The 25851-nt window shown below is 54.8% G+C and overlaps 1 protein-coding gene and 1 long non-coding RNA gene across 2 annotated transcripts; both read right to left on the bottom strand.

The window, feature by feature from the left end:
* Window positions 1-154: 154 nt before the first annotated feature.
* Window positions 155-12278, bottom strand: LOC144739862 (roundabout homolog 1-like). The gene is made up of 7 exons (XM_078622753.1): window positions 12114-12278; window positions 10443-10564; window positions 6986-7256; window positions 6062-6186; window positions 4156-4327; window positions 1750-1957; window positions 155-1116 (listed from the first exon to the last, which is right to left on the bottom strand). Exons 2-7 carry the CDS (start codon window positions 10524-10526, stop codon window positions 1083-1085), a joined length of 894 nt encoding a protein of 297 aa, XP_078478879.1. The 5' UTR covers window positions 10527-10564; window positions 12114-12278; the 3' UTR covers window positions 155-1082.
* A 57-nt stretch (window positions 12279-12335) lies between these two features.
* LOC144739861 (uncharacterized) lies at window positions 12336-18775 on the bottom strand. The gene is made up of 3 exons (XR_013589525.1): window positions 18692-18775; window positions 15020-15182; window positions 12336-12600 (listed from the first exon to the last, which is right to left on the bottom strand). It is a non-coding gene; the product is annotated as an uncharacterized LOC144739861 (long non-coding RNA).
* Window positions 18776-25851: the final 7076 nt, after the last annotated feature.

Raw genomic sequence — 25851 nt, forward strand, 5'->3', positions numbered from 1 at the left:
TCAGGTGAAACTGTCACAGCAAAAAATCTGTATCAAGTGGAGAGAAGTCCCAAGAGGTACGACCTTATATACTGGTTAAGGGGGGAGGAGCCAGTTTCACCTAAAGACGGAAGCTTGTGTTGCCTCCGAAACGTCGTGATTTTTATTGTTTTTATTTTTTATTAATTTTAATTTCATTTTTTTACCTACGTGACTTTACCGAAAGAACTAAGAGTATGAATCCTTGCAGTCACGAAAGCTTCAAATCTAGGACTGACTTGTTATTGCGTGTGGGTGGTGGTACCATCGCCACCTTGTGGCGAAAACTGTCACCCGCAGGCTGATCAGGCGCTTGGTCAAGACCCCCTCAACAAATGCTCAGGTGTTGCCTGGGAGTTGTCTGGGTGTTGGTTGGTTGTTGTCTGGGTGTTGTTACTGGTGTTGTTCAGTCGTTGTTTGGGTGTTGGTGGGCTGTTGTCTGGGCGTTGTTTGGGTGTTGGTCTGTTGTTGTCTGGGTGTTGTTTGTGTGTTGGTGGGCTGTTGTCTGGGTGTTGTTTGGGTGTTCGTCGGTTGTTGTCTGGGTGTTGTTACTGGTGTTGTTCAGTTGTTTTGTTATTCGGATGTTTGGGTGTTGTTTAGGTGTTGTTCGGGTGCCATTTTTGTGTTGTTCGGTTGTTATTCGGGTGATGTGTGGTTGTTGTGCGGTTGTTGTTGTTGTTCGGTAGTTTGGTTGTTGCCCGGTTGTTGTTTGGGTGTTGTTTGGTCATTGTTCGGTTGTTGTTTGGTCACTGTGCTGGTGTTGTTCGGGTGTTGTTCGGTCAATGTTTGGGTGTAGTTTGGGTGTTGTTTTCGTGTTGTGCGGGTGTTGTGTGATGTTCTTCACGGTGTTGCGTTTGGGTGTTGTTTTGGTGTTGTGCGGGTGTTGTGCATTGTTGTTCGCAGTGTTGCGTTGGAGTGTTGCTTGGGTGTTGTTTTGGTGTTGTGCGTTGTTGTTCGCGGTGTTGCGTTTGGGGTGTTGTTTGGGTGTTGTTTGGGTGTTGTGCGTTGTTGTTCGCGGTGTTGCGTTGGGGTGTTGTCCACCACCGACCGAGGCGGCGTCATGCTCAGTACCTGACGGCGTGAATGTGAAAGACGGAACTGCGTGGGGGTGCACGGCAAGGAGCAGAGGGGGGGGGGGCGGGGGGGGTGTGTTGAGGGAGGGCAGATGAGGGTGAGGGGATGTGCGGGGTGGGGGGCAAAGGGGGGGAGGAGTGTGGGGGCGGGGCAGAGGGGGGTGGGGGGAGGGGGTCACAATCACCAGCGGTCATCGCACGGAAGCCACCAGAACCACGAGAGAGGCCAAGGCAGCGTGTGGTTTTAAAAAGAAGTAAATATATAAACAGGTGACGTTTCAGGAAATGGCCCTTCTTCATTCACTCGTTGACTCTCACTCGCTCGCTCGCTCGTTCTCTCACTCGCTCGCTCGCTCGTTCTCTCACTCGCTCACTCTATCACTCTCCTGCTCACTCACTCTGTCACTCGCTCACTCGCCCACTCTGTCACTCACTCACTCACTCACTCGCTCACTCGCTCACTCTGTCACTCGCCCGCTCGCTAACTCACTCACTCTGTCACTCGCTCACTCACTCTGTCACTCACTCGCTCGCTCTCTCTGTCACTCGCTCACTCACTCACTCACTCACTCACTCACTCACTCACTCACTCGCTCGCCCACCCGCTCGCTCACTCACCGACCCGCTCACTCCGTCACTCGCCCGCCCGCTCGCTCACCCTTGCTGGTGGAGGCGTAGGACGAGCCGAGCAGCCCCGCTCGCTTCTTGCGCTGCCGGTAGAGCCACACGCTGAACACCATGAGCACCACCCAGCACGCCGTGCCGATGCCCGCGATGAACGCCGGGCCGGCGCACCACGTCCGAGATCTGCTCAGCCAGGCTCACGTTGTCGCCCCGCTCCAGCGGGCCACTCAGGGACGTCGCGTCTGCCCAGGGGGTGGGTGGGGAGGGGTGGGTGGGGAGGGGTGAGTGGGTGGGGAGGGGTGGGGGGGTGGGTGGGGAGGGGTGGGTGGGGAGGTGTGGGTGGGGAGGTGTGGGTGGGGAGGGGTGGGTGGGTGGGTGGGCTTGGGTGGGTGGGGAGGTGAGATGGTGATTTGGCGATCGTGGCGAGTTTGCCAGGCTCATGGTGATGGTGGCGGCGGCGGTGGTGGCGGTGTTTGTGGTGGTGGCAGTGGTGGTGGTGGTGGCGGTGGTGGCGGCGGTGTTGGTGGTGGTGGCGGTGGTGGCGGCGGTGTTTGTGGTGGTGGCAGTGGTGGTGGTGGTGGCGGTGGTGGTGTTGGTGGTGGCGGTGGTAGTGTGGTGGTGGTGGTGGCAGTGGGAGTGGCGGTGTTGGTGGCGGTGGTGGCGGTGGCGGTGGTGGTGGTGGTGCGCTGCACTGCGAAACCCGGGGGGGACCCAAGTTCGTTTCCTGCTCACGGCCACCGCCAGCGGTTATCTGGCGTTGATGGCCGTCAAGCAGGAATCGTAACCGGCAAACATAACGTGGTTGAGCAATAGGGAGCCATCCCTTGACCGCACCCGGGCATCGATCAGCCTCCCATTGTATCTGTACCAGATGAAATTCCTCCGGTACAGCCATCGAAGGCTTCACGAACAACGTGGTCAAAATAGATGCTAAATGATGTGGGAGCCAGAGGACATCCCTGTCGCACCCCAAGGTGAACAGGGAATGGTTCTGACTCCGGGCCATGTAGTTTTACCTGGGCCTGCTCACACACACACACAGAAACACATACAAATACATACACAGAGAAACACAGAAACACACAGAGACACACACAGAGACACACACAGAGACACACATAGGCACACACAGACACATACAGACACACACAGACACACAAACACACAAACAGAGAGACACACACAGACACAAAAACAAACACTCACACAGGCACACATATAGACACACACAGAGACAAAGACAGACACACACAGACACACACAGACACACAAACAGAGAGACACACACAGACACACAAACAAACACTCACACAGGCACACATAGAGACACACACAGACACACATAGAGACACACAGACAGACACATACACACACATACGCACACACACACACAGAGACACACAGAGAAACACAAACACGCTCACACACGCTCACACACACACACAGGCACGCACACACACACTCACGTGCGCACACACGCTCACACGCACACACACACACGCACACACGCACGCGTACGCTCACACACACGCTCACACCCACACGCTCACACACACACATGCTTACACACACATACGCTCACACACTCACACAACAACCGCCATTCGCCACTAAGTGGCGGTGACGTCACCACGACGCTTGTGCCAGGCCATGTGCACCCTGAGGCCACGTGAAGTGTCGAACGCCCGCTGGCAGGAGGTCACGGGGCAGACCCAGGTGCCACGGGTCGACTGACCGAGATGACCGAGATGACTGGCTGATGCACCACCTCCGCCCCCTACTGTGCCAACTTGCTGTGCTTTAGCCACCCGGCGCTCTGCTCGTTGTTGTGAGCGTCGCTCCTCCGCCCTCCGTTGTTGTTGGAGGGCGACTGCCTCCAACTGCCCAGTAGCGTCCTTCACGAGCCTCCTCCACTGAGGCCGATCTTGACACCGCTGGTACCAGTCATCGGCAAGTCCACTCAGCTCCACGTCCTCCTGTACCACATCACTCCATCTCTTCTCTAGCCTGTGCCGCGCCCGTTTAGCCCCCTCGATCCGGCCGAACAAAAGCTGTTTAGGCATGCGGTGGCTGGGCATGCGGGCTACATGACCCAGCCAACGCAGCCTTGCCTGCCGGAGGCTATACACTACTATACACTACACACACACTACACACACACGCGCACACACACACACGCTCACACACTCACACGCTCACACACTCAAACACACACACACACGCACACGCTCACACACACACACACACGCACACACACACACACACACGCTCACACACTCAAACACACACACACACGCTCACACACACGCGCACACGCACATGCTCACACACACACGCACGCACACACACGCTCACACACGCTCACACACACACACACACACACGCACGCGCACACACACGCACACACACGCACGCACACACACGCTCATCCTCCGGTTACCTAGCAACACGTAGGCCGGCTCGCTGTGCGGACCCACTCCGGCGGCGTTGCCCGCGGCGACGGTGAGTCCGTAGCGCACTCCGCCCGCGAGGCGAGGGATGGTGAGCGCCAGCGTGCCGCCGTCCACGGAGCGGATCACCGGCAGGCGGCTGTCGTTACCACCACACCACACCTGGGCGGGGTGGGGGGGGGTCACGGTAAGCGTGGGGCGGTGGGGGTGGTGGGGGTGGTGGGGGTGGTGGGGGTGGTGGTGGGGGTGGTGGGGGTGGTGGTAGTGGTGGGGGTGGTGGTGGTGGTGGGGGTGGTGGTGGGGGTGGTGGGGGTGGTGGTAGTGGTGGGGGTGGTGGGGGTGGTGGGGGTGGTGGGGGTGGTGGTGGTGGTGGGGGTGGTGGGGTGGTGGTGGGGGTGGTGGGGGTGGTGGTGGTGGTGGGGGTGGTGGTGGTGGTGGGGGTGGTGGGGTGGTGGTGGGGGTGGTGGTGTGGTGGGGGTGGGGGTGGTGGTGGTGGTGGGGGCGGTGGGGGTGGTGGGGGTGGTGGGGGGTGGTGGGGGGGGGTGGTGGTGGTGACGGTGGTTGTGGTGGGGTGGTGGGGGTGGTGGTGGGGGTGGTGGTGGTGGTGGTGGTGGGGGTGGTGGGGGCGGTGGGGGTGGTGGGGGTGGTGGGGGTGGTGGGGGTGGTGGTGGGGGTGGGGGTGGGGGTGGTGGGGGGGGTGGTGGGGGTGGGGGGTGGTGGGGGGGGTGGTGGGGGTGGTGGGGGTGGTGGGGGTGGGGGTGGTGGGGGTGGTGGTGGGGGTGGTGGTGGTGGGGGTGGTGGGGGTGGTGGTGGTGGGGGTGGTGGTGGTGGTGGGGGTGGTGGGGGTGGTGGTGGTGGTGGGGGGTGGTGGGGGTGGGGGTGGTGGTGGGGGTAGTGGGGGTGGTGGTGGGGGTGGTGGGGGTGGTGGTGGGGGTGGTGGTGGGGGTGGTGGGGGTGGTGGGGGTGGTGGGGGGTGGTGGTGGTGGGGGTGGTGGTGGGGGGGTGGTGGGGGGTGGGGGTGGTGGTGGTGGTGGGGGTGGTGGGGGTGGTGGTGGGGGTGGGGGTGGTGGGGGTGGGGGTGGTGGGGGGGGTGGGGGTGGTGGTGGTGGTGGGTGGTGGGGGTGGTGGTGGTGACGGTGGTGGTGGTGGGGGTGGTGGGGGTGGTGGGGGTGGTGGTGGGGGTGGGGTGTGGTGGTGGGTGGTGGTGGGGGTGGTGGTGGGGGTGGTGGGGGTGGTGGTGGGGGGGGTGGTGGTGGTGGGGTGGTGGGGGTGGTGGTGGGGTGGGGGTGGTGGTGGGGGTGGTGGTGGGAGGGGTGGTGGTGGGGGTGGTGGGGGTGGTGGTGGTGGTGGTGGTGGTGGGGGTGGTGGGGGTGGTGGTGGGGGTGGTGGTGGGGTGGGGTGGTGGGGGGGTGGTGGGGGTGGTGGTGGGGGGTGGTGGTGGTGGGGGTGGTGGTGGGGGTGGTGGGGGTGGGGGGGGGGGGGGTGGGGGTGGGGGGTGGTGGGGTGGTGGTGGTGGTGGTGGGGGTGGTGGTGGTGGGGTGGTGGGGGTGGTGGTGGGGGTGGTGGGTGGGGGTGGTGGGGGTGGTGGGGGGGTGGTGGTGGGGGGTGGGGGTGGTGGGGGGGTGGTGGGGGTGGTGGTGGGGGTGGTGGTGGTGGTGGTGGGGGTGGTGGTGGGGGTGGTGGGGGTGGTGGTGGGGGTGGTGGTGGGGGTGTTGGTGGTGGTGGCGGTGTGGGTGGTGGTGGTGGTGGTGATAGTGGTGGTGGTGGTGGTGATAGTGGTGGTGATGGTGTTGGTGGTGGTGGTAGCGTTGGTGGTGGTGGTGATAGTGGTGGTGATGGCGTTGGTGGTGGTGGTGGTGGGGGTGGTGGTGGGGGTGGGGGTGGTGGTGGTGGCACCTTGTACTCTGTCAGCACACCGTTGTGCTGTTCCTCTGGAGGCGGCTGCCATGCCACCAGCACCCCGGTGCTGTTCTCCTCCGTGAAGGGATGCAGACGCACTTCCTGTGGGGGGGCGCCGGGGGCTGTGGGGGGTGTGGGGGGGGGTGGGGGGGGGTGTGGGGGGGTGGGGGGTGGGGGGTGGGGGGGGTGGGGGGGTGTGGGGGGGGTGGGGGGGGTGGGGGGGTGGGGGGGGGGTGGGGGGGGTGTGGGGGGGGTGGGGGGTGGGGGGGGGTGGGGGGGTGGTTACGCGGTGGTGGTTCCAACTCACTCACCAGCCCACCCACTCACACACTACTACACTACACTATACACTACACTATACACTACACTATACACTACACTATACACTACACTACTATACACTACACTATACACTACACTATACACTACACTATACACTACTATACACTACACTATACACTACACTATACACTACACTACTATACACTACACTACTATACACTACACTATACACTACACTATACACTACACTATACACTACACTATACACTACACTATACACTATACACTACACTATACACTACACTACTATACACTACACTACTATACACTACACTACTATACACTACACTACTATATACTACACTACTATATACTACACTATACACTACACTACTATACACTACACTACTATATACTACACTATACACTACACTATACACTACACTACACTATACACTACACACTACACTACACACTATACACTACACTACACACTACAATATACATTACATTATACTACACTATACACTACACTATACACTACACCACACACCACACACACTACACCACACCACACACACCACACCACACACACCACACCACACACACCACACACTACACCACACACGTCCCGGTCACCTTCTTCGGGCGTGCGGAGCGTCCTCCCGGCGCTGGCCTCTCCCCGCGTGTCCCCGTGGAAGGGCCGCACCTTGACGCGGTAGGCGGCCCCCTTGCGCAGGCCCGACAGAACCGCGGCCCTCTCGGACGCTCCACGCACCTCCTCGCTCATCCACGGCGAGCCACCGCCACCACCACCGCCATCATCATCGTCGTCACCGCCACCGCCGCCGTAGCCGACGAGGCGGTAGAGGACCTGGAATCCGTGGAAGAGCGGCGAAGGCTTCTCCACCTGTGGAGGTGAACGCACGGCGGACGGCGCACGTGGATGTTGTCGCCCTCGCCCGGTGTGCAGGAGGTCGTGGGTTCCATTCCGACCCTGACGATGCCTGCTGCTGCTGTATATTTGGAGTTTGCGTGTCTCTCTCTCTCTCTCTCTCATTATCATCACGGTGGCTAGGAGATGTTAACTACCTCGCCTGGTGTGCAGGAGGTCGTGGGTTCGATCCAGACTATGATGCCTGCTGCTGTATATTTGGAGTCTGCGTCTCTCTCTCATCATCATCACGGTGGCTAGGAGATGTTGACTACCTCGCCTGGTATACAGGAGGTCACGGATTCCATCCCGACGCTGACGCCTGCTGCTGTATATTTTGGAGTCTGCATCTCTCTCATCATCATCATCATCATCACTGTGGTGAGATGTTAACTACCTCGCCTGGTGTGCAGGTGGTCGTGGGTTCGATCCTTGACCCCTAACGCCTGCTGCTGTATATTTGGAGTCTGCGTCTCTCTCTCCGTGGTCGCGTGGGTTTATTTTCCCTTCCTCATTTAGGATCAGCGTCAGGCGTTTTAGAGTGTTTGGCTGCTGTACATTTACAGATGATGATGATGAGCCACTTCGTTGAGCTATGATTTGTGGCCACGTTGCTTCTGAAAAAGATCTGCATAGCTCAGTGGGCCTTGCCTGCTCGCAATAAAAATAGTTTATACTGGTAGGAACGAAGTGAACCAGCCTACAATAGATTATATCATCCTGGTTCTTTCGGTAAAGTCACGTAGAAGGGAAGTAATAAAATAATAAAAATAAAACATAATAAAATAATCTCGATGTAAAGCTTTCGTGACTGCAGGGATTCATCTTCTTGGTTCTTTCGGTAAAGTCACGTAGAAGGGAAGTAATAAAATAATGAAAATAAAACATAATAAAATAATTTCGATTTAAAGCTTTCGTGACTGCAGGGATTCATCTTCTTGGTTCTTTCGGTTAAAATCACGTAGAAGGGAAGTAATAAAATAATAAAATAAAATATTATAAAATAATTTCGATTTAAAGCTTTCGTGACTGCAGGGATTCATCTTCTTGGTTCTTTCGGTAAAATCACGTAGAAGGGAAGTAATACAAGAATAAAAATAAAACACAATAAAATAATTCTCACGACGTTTCGGAGTCTGACTCTGTCGCCTCGACGGACCTGGTTTTCACCTGAAGACGGCTGCTTGCGTTGTGGCCGAAACGTCGTGAGAATTATTTTATTGTGTTTTATTTTTATTATTTTATTACTTCCCTTCTACGTGACTTTACCGAAAGAACCAAGAAGATGAATCCCTGCAGTCACGAAAGAAGCTTTCAATCGAAATAGATTATATCGTCCGTCCGTCCGTCCGATTAGGTGTAGCAACATCGCCCCCTACTGCAAACACTCGGCAGGACCCTACAAAAACCTTTAGACTCAGCGAGGCTTTCCTGGCTAAACAAGTGTAACATTCCCTTATAATTCCCTGAGATAGTTTTAAATTAAAACATTTAAATAAAAAATTAACTCACAGCGGCCTAAAGCCTACAGCTAGGCCTAAAGCCTAGAACTAGGCCTCAAACTCTCCATTCGTATCGTACCCCCGCGTGTGTGAAAGGGAGTTAATGTTCAACAATGTTACATTCCCTTATGTTTTTAAATAGAAACATTTAAATGTAAAGCTTTTACATTAATAATTAAAACATTTAAATTAAAAATTAACTCACAGCGGCCTAAAGCCTACAGCTAGGCCTAAAGCCTAGAACTAGGCCTCAAACTCTCCATTCGTATCGTACCCCCGCGTGTGTGAAAGGGAGTTAATGTTCAACAATGTTACATTCCCTTATGTTTTTAAATAGAAACATTTAAATGTAAAGCTTTTACATTAATAATTAAAACATTTAAATTAAAAATTAACTCACAGCGGCCTAAAGCCTACAGCTAGGGCCTAAAGCCTAGAACTAGGCCTCAAACTCTCCATTCGTATCGTACCCCCGGCGTGTGTGAAAGGGAGTTAATGTTCAACAATGTTACATTCCCTTATGTTTTTAAATAGAAACATTTAAATGTAAAGCTTTTACATTAATAATTAAAACATTTAAATTAAAAATTAACTCACAGCGGCCTAAAGCCTACAGCTAGGGCCTAAAGCCTAGAACTAGGCCTCAAACTCTCCATTCGTATCGTACCCCCGCGTGTGTGAAAGGGAGTTAATGTTCAACAATGTTACATTCCCTTATGTTTTTAAATAGAAACATTTAAATGTAAAGCTTTTACATTAATAATTAAAACATTTAAATTAAAAATTAACTCACAGCGGCCTAAAGCCTACAGCTAGGCCTAAAGCCTAGAACTAGGCCTCAAACTCTCCCTTCGTATCGTACCCCCGCCATTTCATTCTATTATAGCCATTCATTTGTTCGTTCCTACCAGCTCACCCCGCAGGGACCTGTTAGTTTAGTTCACTGGCGGGGGGGGGGGGCACGTGCCCCTCCCCAATGATCCGATCGAAATCCCTCATTTCAATGTAGTATAGTAGTGTAGTGTATAGTGTAGTGTATAGTGTAGTGTATAGTGTAGTGTAGTGTATAGTGTAGTGTATAGTGTAGTGTATAGTGTAGTGTATAGTAGTGTAGTGTATAGTAGTGTAGTGTATAGTAGTGTAGTGTATAGTAGTGTAGTGTATAGTGTAGTGTATAGTAGTGTAGTGTATAGCAGTGCAGTGTAGTGTATAGTAGTGTAGTGTATAGTAGTGTAGTGTATAGCAGTGTAGTGTATAGCAGTGTAGTGTAAAGTAGTGTAGTGTATAGTAATGTATAGTGTAGTGTATAGTGTAGTGTATATTGTGTGGTGTATAGTAGTGTAGTGTATAGTAGTGTGTAGTGTATAGCAGTGTATGTAGTGTATAGTGTAGTGTATAGCAGTGTAGTGTATAGTAGTGTAGTGTATAGTGTAGTGTATAGTAGTATAGTGTATAGCAGTGTAGTGTATAGCAGTGTAGTGTATAGTGTAGTGTATAGTAGTATGCATGTATGCTGAACTTCTTTCGCACCGTACGTAACCCAACCGCGCTCATCGGAGGTGCGGGCGGGCGGGCGGGCGCGTAACAACAAACCAAACAACAACAACAACAGCAGCAGCAGGAGTTCGAAACAAAATACATTTCTTGGGTCAAACCTTACCGTCCAGTGGAGCTGCACGGAGGTGGAGGAGATGGTGATGGGGTTGAGAAGGCGGATCACGGCGTCCCCCAGAACGCTCTTCATGTCCCGCGGGTCGACGGCGTGTCCCGTGGGGCGGATGTCTGAAAGCGGCGGGGGTCGGGGGGTCACAGGCGGGGGTCGGGGTCACGGGGTCGGGGGGGGGGGTTGAACTCAGGCGGGGAGAGGTCGACATTCCGGGATTGGGGGTCACCGACCGACGGATCGGCTGGTGGACGGGCGGACTGACGAAGACGGTGAACGCTGACACACAGGCAGACAGGGCGACACTTAGACAGAGGGACACACAGGCAGATAGGATGACACTTAGACACACAGGCGGACAGGACGACAAGTAGACATACAGGCGGACAGGGCGACATGTAGACATACAGGCGGACAGGGCGACACAGACAGACGGACACACAGGCGAACAGGACGACACAGACAGAGGGACGGGGAACGCTGCATGTACCGGCAGACAGGGGACGATGGGACGGACAGAACGAACGCAAAACAACAAGAAAATAAACCACGGACGGAGCCGATGGATCGATGGACAGCCTGGAGCGATGGACAGACCGGCCTAGCCAGGACGCACACGCAGAGGGACAGACACACGGGGAGAATTGGCCGGTTTCGGACAATTCATCGTCGCCGGTGTTGGCCGTGAGCGGGCAATGGAACTCGCCGCCGGGGTTGGCTGGGGGGCAGTACGCTGACCCGCCGCACACCGCAAAAACAAAGATCCCCCGTATAGCTTCAACACACTGTTGGGGCAAGTGCTGGTCGTGAGGACATATGAAGGCCGGCACGGCACGTGGGGGGGTGGGGGGGGGGTCATCACCACGCCCGACCCGCCTGTGTCTCCCCAGTTGGCGATGTTCTTACACACCCCAAACAGGTCCTCATTTGAGGCTGAGACGACCTAGGGGAGGCCCAGGACCGGTGCAGATAATCGTCACTGGGTGTTGGCCGTGAGCGGGAATCGAACCCGGGTGGCCAGGTTCGTAGCGCAGCGTAGCGCTAACCACTGCACCACCGCTCCCCACACACACACAGCACCCACATCACACACACCCACACACCACACACACACCACACACACCACACACACCACACACACACCACACACACAACCCACACACACCCACACACCACACACACACACACCACACACCCCCACACACACACACACCCACACACACAACACACACACAACCCACACACACCACACACACCACACACACCACACACACAACCCACACACACCACACACACCCACACACCACACACACACACACCACACACCCCCACACACACACACACCACACACACAACACACACACAACCCACACACACCACACACACCACCCACACCACACACACACCACACACACCCCCCCACACACACCACCCACACACACACACCACACACACCCCCAACACACACCACCCACACCACACACACACCACACACACCCCCCACCACACACCACCCACACACACACACCACACACACCACACACACACCCCCCACCATACACCCCACACACCCAACACACACCACACACCACCCCCCCACCCCACACCCCCCACACCCCCCCCCACCCCCCCCCCACTCCCCCCCACACACACCCCCCACCCAATCACCTTGCGTGTGTACGGGATCCGAGAGCGCGCTGGGCTGACTCAGTCCGTGGGGGTTGGCGGCGCGCACGAGGAATATGTAGACCGAGTTGGAGCGCAGGCCTCGCACCACCAGCGTGGAGGTCTCCACACCCCTCCCCCACCGTCAGCCAGGCGCCACCCAGGGACTGGCTGCTTCCACACGCAAACAGGCGCTAGTTGTAGTGTATAGTGTAGTGTAGAGTGTAGTGTAGTAGTGTATAGTGTAGTGTAGAGTGTAGTGTATATTGTAGTGTAGTAGTGTATAGTGTAGTGTAGTGTGTAGTAGTGTAATGTATAGTGTGGTGTATAGTGTAGTGTATAGAAGTGTATAGTGTAGTGTAGTAGTGTATAGTGTAGTGTAGTAGTGTATAGTGTAGTGTATAGTGTAGTGTATAGTGTAGTTGTATAGTGCAGCGTGGAGGTCTCCACACCCTCCCCCACCGTCAGCCAGGCGCCACCCAGGGACTGGCTGCTTCCACACGCAAACAGGCGCTAGTTGTAGTGTATAGTGTAGTGTAGAGTGTAGTAGTGTGTGGTAGTGTGTAGTGTAGAGTGTAGTGTAGAGTCTAGTAGTGTAGTGTATAGTGTAGTGTATAGTGTAGTGTAGTAGTGTAGAGTGTAGTAGTGTATAGTAGTGTAGTGTATAGTGTAGTGTATAGTGTAGTGTGTAGTGTATAGTGTAGTGTATAGTGTAGTGTATAGTGTAGTAGTGTAGTGTAGTGTGTAGTGTAGTGTGTAGTGTAGAGTGTAGTGTAGAGTCTAGTAGTGTAGTGTATAGTGTAGTGTATAGTGTAGTGTAGTAGTGTAGAGTGTAGTAGTGTATAGTAGTGTAGTGTATAGTGTAGTGTATAGTGTAGTGTGTAGTGTATAGTGTAGTGTATAGTGTATAGTGTAGTAGTGTAGTGTAGTGTGTAGTGTAGTGTGTAGTGTAGAGTGTAGTGTAGAGTCTAGTAGTGTAGTGTATAGTGTAGTGTGTAGTGTAGTGTAGTAGTGTAGAGTGTAGTAGTGTATAGTAGTGTAGTGTATAGTGTAGTGTATAGTGTAGTGTGTAGTGTATAGTGTAGTGTATAGTGTAGTGTAGTAGTGTATAGTGTAGTGTGTAGTGTAGTGTGTAGTGTAGAGTGTAGTGTAGAGTCTAGTAGTGTAGTGTATAGTGTAGTGTGTAGTGTAGTGTAGTAGTGTAGAGTGTAGTAGTGTATAGTAGTGTAGTGTATAGTGTAGTGTATAGTGTAGTGTGTAGTGTAGTGTATAGTGTAGTGTATAGTGTAGTGTAGTAGTGTATAGTGTAGTGTAGTAGTGTAGTAGTGTATAGTGTAGTGTATAGTGTAGTGTATAGTGTGGTGTATAGTGTAGTGTATAGTAGTGTATAGTGTAGTGTATAGTGTGGTGTATAGTAGTGTAGTGTATAGTGTAGTGTAGTAGTGTAGTGTAGAGTGTAGTGTAGTAGTGTATAGTGTAGTGTGTAGTGTAGTAGTGTATAGTGTAGTGTAGAGTGTAGTGTGTAGTGTAGTGTATAGTGTAGTGTATAGTGTAGTGTATAGTGTAGTGTGTAGTAGTGTATAGTGTAGTGTGTAGTGTAGTGTATAGTGTAGTGTATAGTAGTGTATAGTGTAGTGTAGTGTGTAGTAGTGTATAGTGTAGTGTGTAGTGTATAGTGTAGTGTAGTGTGTAGTAGTGTATAGTGTAGTGTGTAGTGTAGTAGTGTATAGTGTAATGTATAGTGTGGTGTATAGTAGTGTAGTGTATAGTAGTGCAGTGGATAGTAGTGTATCATAGTGTAGTGCTTAGTGTAATTTATAGTATCGTGTATAGTAGTGTATAGTAGTGTAGTGTATAGTGTAGTGTATAGTGTAGTGTATAGTAGTGTATAGTGTAGTGTATAGTGTAGTGTATAGTGTAGTGTATAGTTTAGTTTATAGTGTAGTGTATAGTGTAGTGTATAGTAGTGTATAGTGTAGTGTATAGTGTAGTGTATAGTAGTGTATAGTAGTGTATAGTGTAGTGTATAGTAGTGTATAGTGTAGTGTATAGTGTAGTGTATGTTGGACATTTTTCACACCATACGTAGCCAACCACGCTGATCGGAGATGCGGGAGGGGGGGGGGGAGCACAACTAAACACGGGATCGAGGGAGTTAACATCTCACCACCGTGATGATGATGATGAGTGACAAGCAAACTCCAACTATACAGCAGGCGTCATCAGGGATCGTGATCGAACCCACGACCTCCTGTAGACCAGGCGAGGTAGTTAACATATCATAGCCACCATGATGATGATGATGAGAGAGACACGCAGACTCCAACTATAGAGCAGGCGTCATCAGGGATCGTGATCGAACCCACGACCTCCTGCACACCAGGCGAGGTAGTCAACATCTTATAGCCACCACGATGATGATGATGAGACACACGCAAACTCTAAATGTACAGCAGCAGGCTTTGCCAGGGTCGTGATCGAACCCACGACCTCCTGCACACCAGGCGAGGTAGTCAACATTTCATAGCCACCACGATGATGATGATGATGAGACACACGCAAACTCTAAATGTACAGCAGCAGGCTTTGCCAGGTTCGTGATCGAACCCACGACCTCCTGCACACCAGGCGAGGTAGTTAACATCTCACCACCCTGACGATGATGAGAGAGAGAGACACGCAAACTCCAAATACACAGCAACAGGCGTCAGGGTCGGGATCGAACCCACGACCTCCTGCATACCAGGCGAGGTAGTTAACATCTCCTAGCCACCGTGATGATGATGATGATGACAGAGAGAGACACGCAAACTCCAAATATACAGCAGCAGGCGTCGTCAGGGTCGTGATCGAACCCACGACCTCCTGCGCACCAGGCGAGGTAGTCAACATCTCACAGCTCCCCACACCTGTAGGCTTCCACGACGTAGGATGTGGTGGGCACGGAGCCGCTGGGCTGCCACGTCAGAGTCACGGATGTCCGCGTGACCCCCGTGACCTCCGGCTTGCTGGGAGGAGAGGGGACCTTGCTGAGGTCAGCGGTGCGGCCCTGACCAATGAGACCCGTGTACTCTGGTGGGGGGGGGAGGTAGGTGAGGGTGAGGGTGGGGGTAGGTGGGGGGGGGGAGGGTAGGGGACGGGGGGAGGGGGTAGGTGGGGGGTAGGGGGGGGTACGGGACGGGTGGAGGGGGGTTGGTGGGGGTGGGGTATCGGACGGGGGGGGGGGGAGTGGGGGTGGGGGGTAGGTGGGGGTAGGTGGGGGTGAGGTAGGTGGGGGTAGGTAGGTGGGGGTTCGGGGGGATGGGAGGGGTTGGTGGGGGTGGGGTATTGGACGGAGGGGGAGTGGGTGGGGGGGTTGGTGGGGGTAGGTGGGGGTGAGGTAGGTGGGGGGTACGGGGCGGGGGAGGGGGTTAGGTGGGGGTAAGGGGGGGTCAGGAGTATGGGATGGGGGAGGGGGTAAAAGGGTACGGGACGGGGGGGAGGGGGGTAGGTGGTGGTAGGTGGGGGGGGGGGTGGGGTGGGTTACGGAATGTGGTGGAGGGCGGGGTATGTGGGTGGTGGGGGTAGGTGGAGGTACGGGAGTGGGGGGGTGGGGTTATTCAATCGAGACGATAGGCGGCGTTACGCATAAAGCAAACCAATCAAAGGTTAAGCAGCCCAAGTAGCTCAAGGGCGGGGGGGGGCATTATAAGCCATGGACCCTCCCCCCTCTCATACAATTGACAAATTAGGAGGGGTACACAACTCATGCATCAAATTCACATCACAATCAACGTGGACAGATCATTAGCGTAACGAGTGAGCAAATCTATCTGACCGCCGCCACGTCTGCACGTCTCTCATCTCACTGCATCTTAAAAAAAAAACTAAAACGAATGTTTAGTTTAATTTTCGATTTAAAGCTTTCGTGACTGCAGGGATTCGTCCTCTTGGTTCTTTCGGTAAAGTTAAGGCGCTCTTATTCGCACCTCCCCCCCTCCAGCCCAGCTTAAATATACGCTCCTAGCTTGGTGGTGTTTCATTCTTCACCTGAAGACGGCTGCTTGCGTTGTGGCCGAAACGTCGTGAGAATTATATTATTTTATTACGTTTTGTTTTTATTATTTTATTACTTCCCTTCTACGTGACTTTACCGAAAGAACCAAGAAGATGAATGCTTAGTTTGTTTTACTTCACCAAGTAGGGAAGGCCCCCACTGATGAACGTAGCTCTGTTTCAGAGGCGACGAATGCTGGCTCCATGATGCTTTCGCACCTGATGAAGGATGCTTGTGTTGCACCCGAAACGTCGCGATTTAATTTAGTTGTTTTCATTAATTTAATTTATTTTTTTACCTACGTGACTTTACCGAAAAAAACAATAGAGTACGAATCCTTGCAGTCACGAAAGCTTCAAATCTAGAATCTAGAATTCTCATCGTCATCGTCATCACGTGTGCATTTATAGCCGCAGCCAAATAGTTTGATGGCGTTACCGTCGACTCTAAACGTGGAGGGGAAAGACCGGAGGAAAAAAAAACACCACGCGACCGCGGAGAGAGAGAGACACGCGAACTCCAAATATACTGAACTTAACTACGAACTATGTTCATTGTTCGCAGGCAAAGCCCAGTGAGCTATGTAGCTCTTTTTCAGAAGCAACCTGGCCACAAATGAACGAAGTTGGCTTACAGCTTGGACATGTGTTGCAGCATGTGGTGCGAAGGGACAAGTGGCCACGGAAAGTAATGACAGGGGGGTCAGTTGTGAGTGCGAAGGGACAAGTGGCCACGGAAAGTAATGACAGGGGGGTCAGTTGTGAGTGCGAAGGGACAAGTGGCCACGGAAAGTAATGACAGGGGGGTCAATTGTGAGTGTGAAGGGACTGGTGGCCACGGGAGGTAATGACAGGGGAGTCAGCTGTGAGTGTGAAGGGACTGGTGGCCACGGGAAGTAATGACAGGGGAGTCAGTTGTGAGTGTGAAGGGACTGGTGGCCACGGGAGGTAATGACAGGGGAGTCAGTTGTGAGTGTGAAGGGACTGGTGGCCACGGGAGGTAATGACAGGGGAGTCAGTTGTGAGTGTGAAGGGACTGGTGGCCACGGGAGGTAATGACAGGGGAGTCAGTTGTGAGTGTGAAGGGACTGGTGGCCATGGGAGGTAATGACAGGGGAGTCAGTTGTGAGTGTGAAGGGACTGGTGGCTACGGGAGGTAATGACAGGCGAGTCAGTTGTGAGTGTGAAGGGACTAGTGGCCACGGGAGGTAATGACAGGCGAGTCAGTTGTGAGTGTGAAGGGACTGGTGGCTACGGGAGGTAATGACAGGCGAGTCAGTTGTGAGTGTGAAGGGACTGGTGGCTACGGGAGGTAATGACAGGGGAGTCAGCTGTGAGTGTGAAGGGACTGGTGGCTACGGGAGGTAATGACAGGGGAGTCAGTTGTGAGTGTGAAGGGACTGGTGGCTACGGGAGGTAATGACAGGGGAGTCAGTTGTGAGTGTGAAGGGACTAGTGGCCACGAGAGGTAATGACAGGGGAGTCAGCTGTGAGTGTGAAGGGACTGGTGGCCATGGGAGGTAATGACAGGAGAGTCAGTTGTGAGTGCGAAGGGACTGGTGGCCATGGGAGGTAATGACAGGGGAGTCAGTTGTGAGTGCGAAGGGACTGGTGGCCATGGGAGGTAATGACAGGGGAGTCAGTTGTGAGTGCGAAGGGACTGGTGGCCACGGGAGGTAATGACAGGCGAGTCAGTTGTGAGTGCGAAGGGACTGGTGGCTACGGGAATGTTCGAAAAGGGAGCGTGGTCACGTGACGGAAGGGGACGGTGGAGTCTGCTGGTGGAGCGAGCGTCCAGAGTCAGCGAGATTGGTCGAGGAGGGGGGCGTGGCCTCGTGTTGCTATATAAAGGAAGAGATATGCGGGAGACTCGGGGCTGTTGCAATGGGGGTCTCCGCCTGATGCCAAGTGTCTTCAGTAAGGTGTCATCTCTAGAGAAGCGTGTCTCAAGTCGTCATTACACGGAGATTAGCAAGCTGCTGGAGGCCGCGCATTTTTAAATACAGTAAAACCTTGGATTGCGAGTAACTCGGTCTGCGAGTGTTTTGCAAGACGAGCAACATTTAAAAATAAATATTAATTTGATAAACGGGCAATACGAGCAGTACGTACACGTTCTAGATTTGAATTCTCGATTTGAAGTTTCCGTGTCTGCAAGGGTCCATACTCTTTTGGTTTTTTCAGTAAAGTCACGTAGGTAAAAAAGAAAGTAAAAATAAATTAAATCACGACGTTTCTCTCATCTCCCTCTCATCTCTCTCATCTCTCTCTCATCTCTCTCATCTCGCTCTCTCATCTATCTGTCATCTCTCTCATCTCTCTCTCATCTCGCTCTCTCATCTCTCTGTCATCTCTCTCATATCTCTCTCATCTCTCTCATATCTCATCTCTCTCATCTCTCGCATATCTCCTCTCTCTCTCATATCTCTCTCATCTCTCTCTCCCTCATCCTCTCCCCATCTCCATCACGCGCAGTCGCCCCCCCACCCCCCCGCCCCCTCGCCCCCTCGCCCCCCCCTCGCCCCCCCCCGCCCCCCGCCCCTCACCCTTCACGTCCACGAAGGCCACGGCGCTGGTCTCCCCGTGCACGTTGGCGGCCACGCACGTGTACGGCCCCGCGTCCTCCGGCTGCGCAAGGGGGGATAGACGCGGCGGGGGGTGAGCGGGTTAGAGGGGGTGAGAGGGGGTTAGAGGGTGTTAGAGGGGGTTAGAGGGGGTTAGAAGGGGATTAGAGGGGGTTAGAGGGGATTAGAGGGGATTAGAGTGGGTTAGAGGGGGTTAGAGGGGGTTAGAAGGGGATTAGAGGGGGTTAGAGGGGATTAGAGGGGATTAGAGTGGGTTAGAGGGGGTTAGAGGGGGTTAGAGGGGGTGAGAGGGGGTGACAAGGGGTGAGAGGGGGTTAGAGGGGGTGAGAGAGGGTGAGAGGGGGTTAGAGTGGGTTAGAGGGGGTTAGAGGGGATTAGAGGGGGTGAGAGGGGGTTAGAGGGGGTTAGAGGGGATTAGAAGGGGTGAGAGGGGGTTAGAGGGGGTTAGAGGGGGTGAGAGGGGATTAGAGGGGGTGAGAGGGGGTTAGAGGGGGTTAGAGGGGATTAGAGTGGGTTAGAGGGGGTTAGAGGGGGTGAGAGGGGGTGAGAGGGGATTAGAAGGGGTGAGAGGGGGTTAGAGGGGGTTAGAGGGGATTAGAGGGGGTGAGAGGGGGTTAGAGGGGGTTAGAGGGGATTAGAGTGGGTTAGAGGGGGTTAGAGGGGGTTAGAGGGGGTTAGAGGGTGTTAGAAGGGGATTAGAGGGGGTTAGAGGGGGTTAGAGGGGGTTAGAGGGGGGGGTTAGAGGGGGTTAGAGGGGGTTAGAGGGGGTTAGAGGGTGTTAGAAGGGGATTAGAGGGGGTTAGAGGGGATTAGAGGGGATTAGAGTGGGTTAGAGGGGGTTAGAGGGGGTGAGAGGGGGGTGAGAGGGGGTTAGAGGGGGGTTAGAGGGGATAGGGGCAAGCGGGGGGTAGAGACGGGAGGAGGAAGGGGAGGAGGGTGCGGGGCGGTGGGTAGCAGTGCCGGATTATAATCCTCGTAGCAAAAGTAGCTACATACGTAGTAGCTGTAGCAGCTACTACAATTGTAGTACTATAGTAATAGAGCAAGTGCATTAGTGGTAGCTACTACATATGTAGCTACTACGTATGTAGCTACTACTACATATGTAGCTACTACATATGTAGTAGTAGCTACACATGTAGTAGTAGCTACATATGTAGTAGCTGTAGCAGCTACTACAATTGTAGTACTATAGTAATAGAGCAAGTGCAGAAGTAGTAGCTACTACTACATATGTAGCTACTACATATGTAGTAGTAGCTACACATGTAGTAGTAGCTTCATATGTAGTAGCTGTAGCAGCTACTACAATTGTAGTACTATAGTAATAGAGCAAGTGCAGAAGTAGTAGCTACTACATATGTAGCTACTACATATGTAGCTACTACATATGTAGTAGCTACACATGTAGTAGTAGCTACATACGTAGTAGCTGTAGCAGCTACTACAATTGTAGTACTATAGTAATAGAGCAAGTGCAGAAGTAGTAGCTACTACATATGTAGTAGCTACTACTACATATGTAGCTACTACATATGTAGTAGTAGCTACATATGTAGTAGCTGTAGTAGCTACTACAATTGTAGTACTATAGTAATAGAGCAAGTGCAGAAGTAGTAGCTACTACATGTGTAGCTACTACATATGTAGTAGCTACACATGTAGTAGTAGCTACATACGTAGTAGCTGTAGCAGCTACTACAATTGTAGTACTATAGTAATAGAGCAAGTGCAGAAGTAGTAGCTACTACATATGTAGCTACTACTACATATGTAGCTACTACATATGTAGTAGTAGCTACACATGTAGTAGTAGCTTCATATGTAGTAGCTGTAGTAGCTACTACAATTGTAGTACTATAGTAATAGAGCAAGTGCAGAAGTAGTAGCTACTACATATGTAGCTACTACATATGTAGCTACTACATGTGTAGCTACTACATATGTAGTAGCTACACATGTAGTAGTAGCTACATACGTAGTAGCTGTAGCAGCTACTACAATTGTAGTACTATAGTAATAGTCACGTGACTCATTGCGTCACCGCGGGGGTCACGTGACTCATTACGTCACCGCGGGGATCACGTGACTCATTACGTCACCCGCGGGGGTCATGTGACTCATTGCGTCACCGCGGGGTCATGTGACTCATTGCGTCACCGCGGGGGTCACGCGACTCATTACGTCACCGCGGGGGTCATGTGACTCATTGCGTCACCGCGGGGTCATGTGACTCATTGCGTCACCGCGGGGGTCACGTGACTCATTACGTCACCGTGGGGGTCATGTGACTCGTTGCGTCACCGCGGGGGTCACGTGACTCATTACGTCACCGCGGGGGTCACGCGACTCATTGCGTCACCGCGGGGGTCACGTGACTCATTACGTCACCGCGGGGGGTCATGTGACTCATTGCGTCACCGCGGGGTCATGTGACTCATTGCGTCACCGCGGGGGTCACGTGACTCATTATGTCACCGCGGGGTCACGTGACTCATTACGTCACCGCGGGGGTCATGTGACTCATTGCGTCACCGCGGGGTCACGCGACTCATTGCGTCACCGCGGGGGTCACGTGACTCATTACGTCACCGCGGGGGTCACGTGACTCATTGCGTCACCGCGGGGGTCACGTGACTCATTGCGTCACCGCGGGGATCACGTGACTCATTGCGTCACCGCGGGGATCACGTGACTCATTGCGTCACCGCGGGGGTCACGTGACTCGCCTTGACGTCGCTCAGTTGCACCACGCCCTCGTCGGGCTCGGTGACCCGGGGGTCGAGGGTGAAAGTTCGCGAGCCGCCCCTCAGCCAATGGACGGCGGGGGGGCGGGGCACCGACCGCCCGGCAGACCAATCGCACGCTGCCTCCCACCAGCGCCGTGTGGTTGCTAGGCGACTGCAGGATGAGTGGCAAGGGGGCGTTCGCTTAGGCCTGGGGGGGGGTGGGGGCATGGGGTTGTTGGGGGGGGGGCGCGTGGGGGGGGGGGGTGGGGGGCAAGGCATGGGGGTGTGGAGGGTGGGGGCCATAGGGGGGGTGGGGCATGGGGTTGTTGGGGGGGGGGCGTGTGGGGGGGGGGGTGGGGGGCAAGGTGTGGGGGGCATGGGGTTGTTGGGGGGGGGGTGTGGAGGATGGGGCCGATGGGGGGGTGGGGGCCAATGGGGGGGGTGTGGGGGTGTAGGGGGGGTGTGGGGAGTGGGGGACAATGGGGGGGGGGGGGGGTGGGGGGATGTGGGGGTGGGGCGCAGGGGGGGAACGTTTGTCAGCATCAGCGGCATCATCATCAGCGGCATCAGCAGCAGCAGCAGCGGCATCATCGTCATCAGCGGCATCATCATCGGAATCATCGGCATCATCGTCATCATCGTCATCATCGGCATCATCGGCATCATCGGCATGATCGGCATCAGCAACATCAGCAGCATCAGCAGCATCATCATCAGCATAATCAGCTTCAGCGGCATCATCAGCAGCGGCATCAGCAGCAACAGCGGCATCATCGGCATCATCATCAGCTTCAGCATCATCATCATCAGCGGCATCATCATCATCGCTTCCGACATTAGGAAGCCTCTGGGAGTGCGACTGAGAAGGCGAATCTCTCTCGAACTGCCGCGTCACGTGCGCTGAGCGTTGTAGTCCCTCCCCTGCTCCTCCAGTCAGCGTGGGGCGCTACGCACGGCGCGAAACGAGTCCAGCGTGCGGGTAACGGACACATCTCAGCGTGCCCGACGCGAGATCTCCCTTCCCCGCGCAATCATTCGCCACAGGTGTGAGACCCCCCCCTGGGTTTGTCCCAGCTTCTCCTGATCTGCCTACCGCGGGTGAACCCCACGGAGCCCCCTGCACCCTTCCCCCAGGTCTCCCTTCACCCCCCCCCCACCAAGCCCCCAACATCCCCCCAACCCCAATCCTCCAACTCCACCCACCATAACCACTCACCCCACCCGACCCCCCCCACCCCCACCCCTACCCCCCATCCCCCCCAGGTCGCCCTTTTCTTTACACCCCCACACCGAACCCCCCAAACCCAATCCTCCACCCCCCCCCCAACCCACCCCATCCCCCCACCCCCCCATTCCACCCCCCAACCTCACCCCCCCCCCCACCATCCACCCCCTCACCCCCACCTCCCCAACCCCACCCATACACCCACCCATACACCCCCCACCCCCCCACCCGAACCCTCCCAACCTCACACCCCCCCACCATCCACCCCCTCACCCCCACCTCCCCAACCCCACCCATACACCCCCACCCCCCCCAACCCCCACCCCCTCCAACCCCCACCCCCAACCCCCACCTCCCATCATCCCCCCCACCCCCCACCCCCCACTCCCCCTCACCCCCATACCCCCATCATACCCCCACCACCCACCTCCCCACCCCCCACCCCCCACCACCCCCCCACCCCCACCCCACCCCCCACACCCACCCCCAAACCCCACCTCCACCTCCCGAATACAACCCCCCCAACCCCTCCCCCAACCCCCCCCCCACCCCCCCCCCATTTCGCCCCCAACCTCCCGCCCAACCTCACCCCCCAAACCCCACCTCCACCCCCATCTCTCCAGGTCGCCCTTTTCTTTCCACCCCCACACCCATCCCCCCAACCCCCACCCCTCAACCCCTCCCCCACCATCCACCCCCTCACCCCCCCACCTCCCAAACCCCCACCCCCCCAGCCCCACCCGCCCCAACCCCCAACCCACCCTCCCATCCCTCCACCCAACCCCACCCCCACGAACCCACCCCCCAACCCCCACCCCCTCAACCCCCACCCCCCCACCCCCACCCCACCCCCCACCCACCCCCCCACCCCCACCCCCCCCCCACCCGCTCACCCCCCCACCCTCCCCAACCCCACCCATACACCCCCCCAACCCGCCCACCTCCCACCCCCCCACCCACCCCCCCACCCCCCCCACCCCACCCCTACCCCCCACCCCCCACCCCCACACCACCCCACCCCCCACCCCCCCACCACCCCACCCCCCACCCCACCCCCCACCCCCCACCCCCCGTACCATCGGCCACCTCCAGGGTGGCCTTGGCCAGCACGCTCCCGGCCACGCTGAGCGCCTGGCAGCTGTAGGAGGCGGCGTCCGTGAGCCGCACGTCCACGATGGACAACTCGCCACTCGGCGACACCGAGTGGCGGCTGCCCGGCTGGGGGGGCTGGTTCGGGAACAGCAGCGTCTGGAGTGGGGGGCACGCGGGGGGAGGGAGCGAGGGGGGCAGTGGTGGGGGGCAGTGGTGGGGGGCAGTGGTGGGGGGCACGGAGACACCCAGACTCAGGGGCTTGGACGCAGCGTCTCAGCGGAGGGGGCGTCTGTGTCTCTGTGTCTCTCTCTGTGTGTCCTCTGTGTGTGTCTCTGTGTTGTCTCTGTATGTGTCTCTGTGTCTCTCTCTGTGTGTCTCTGTGTGTGTATCTGTGTTGTCTCTGTATGTGTCTCTGTGTCTCTCTCTGTGTGTCTCTGTGTGTGTATCTGTGTTGTCTCTGTATGTGTCTCTGTGTCTCTCTCTGTCTCTCTCTGTATCTGTTTCTCTGACACGGCCTGAGTCTGCGTGTCTCTCTCTGTGTGTCTCTGTCTCTCTGTCTCTCTCTGTGTCTCTGTGTGTTTCTCTCTGTGTCTCTCTCTATCTCTCTGTCTCTGTGTCTCTCTCTGTGTGTCTCTGTGTCTCTCTGTCTCTGTCTCTCTCTGTGTCTCTGTGTCTCTGTGTGTCTGTGTGTCTCTCTCTGTCTCTGTGTCTCTCTCTATCTCTCTGTCTCTGTGTCTCTCTCTGTGTGTCTTTGTGTGTGTCTCTGTGTTGTCTCTGTATGTGTCTCTGTGTCTCTCTCTGTGTCTCTCTCTGTATCTGTTTCTCTGACACGGCCTGAGTCTGCGTGTCTCTCTCTGTGTGTCTCTGTGTCTCTGTCTCTCTCTGTGTCTCTGTGTCTCTGTGTGTCTCTCTCTGTGTCTCTCTCTATCTCTCTGTCTCTGTGTCTCTCTCTGTGTGTCTCTGTGTCTCTCTGTCTCTGTCTCTCTCTGTGTCTCTGTGTCTCTGTGTGTCTCTCTCTGTCTCTGTGTCTCTCTCTATCTCTCTGTCTCTGTGTCTCTCTCTGTGTGTCTCTCTCTGTGTCTCTGTGTTGTCTCTGTATGTGTCTCTGTGTCTCTCTCTGTGTGTCTCTCTGTATCTGTTTCTCTGACACGGCCTGAGTCTGCGTGTCTCTCTCTGTGTGTCTCTGTGTCTCTCTGTCTCTGTCTCTCTCTGTGTCTCTGTGTCTCTGTGTGTCTCTCTCTGTGTCTCTCTCTATCTCTGTCTCTGTGTCTCTCTCTGCGTGTCTCTCTCTGTGTGTCTCTGTGTCTCTCTGTCTCTGTCTCTCTCTGTGTCTCTGTGTCTCTGTGTGTCTCTCTCTGTCTCTGTGTCTCTCTCTATCTCTCTGTCTCTGTGTCTCTCTCTGCGTGTCTCTCTCTGTGTGTCTCTGTGTCTCTCTGTCTCTCTCTGTGTCTCTGTGTCTCTGTGTGTCTCTCTCTGTCTCTGTGTCTCTCTCTATCTCTCTGTCTCTGTGTCTCTCTCTGTGTGTCTTTGTGTGTGTCTCTGTGTTGTCTCTGTATGTGTCTCTGTGTCTCTCTCTGTGTCTCTCTCTGTATCTGTTTCTCTGACACGGCCTGAGTCCTGCGTGTCTCTCTCTGTGTGTCTCTGTGTCTCTCTGTCTCTGTCTCTCTCTGTGTCTCTGTGTCTCTGTGTGTCTCTCTCTGTGTCTCTCTCTATCTCTCTGTCTCTGTGTCTCTCTCTGTGTGTCTCTGTGTCTCTCTGTCTCTGTCTCTCTCTGTGTCTCTGTGTCTCTGTGTGTCTCTCTCTGTCTCTGTGTCTCTCTCTATCTCTCTGTCTCTGTGTCTCTCTCTGTGTGTCTCTCTCTGTGTCTCTCTGTGTAAAAAAAGCTCGTTGAGGCGACTTCTGGAATCCGTCTTTCATTCAACTTATCTTACAGTTTGCTTGACGCTGCTGATAGGCAGCGTGAGAGGGACAGACATAGAGAGAGAGAGAGACACACCGCCACGTGGCAACCCGGAGCCCCGCTCCCGCGTGGCCCCCTTCCTCCGTTCGTTCCCGTTCTGACCACGTGTCGTTCG

Source organism: Lampetra planeri, unplaced genomic scaffold (genome assembly GCF_965212315.1).
Source record: "Lampetra planeri unplaced genomic scaffold, kcLamPlan1.2.h2 scaffold_1757, whole genome shotgun sequence".
In the NCBI taxonomy this organism is placed as follows: Eukaryota; Metazoa; Chordata; class Hyperoartia; order Petromyzontiformes; family Petromyzontidae; genus Lampetra; species Lampetra planeri.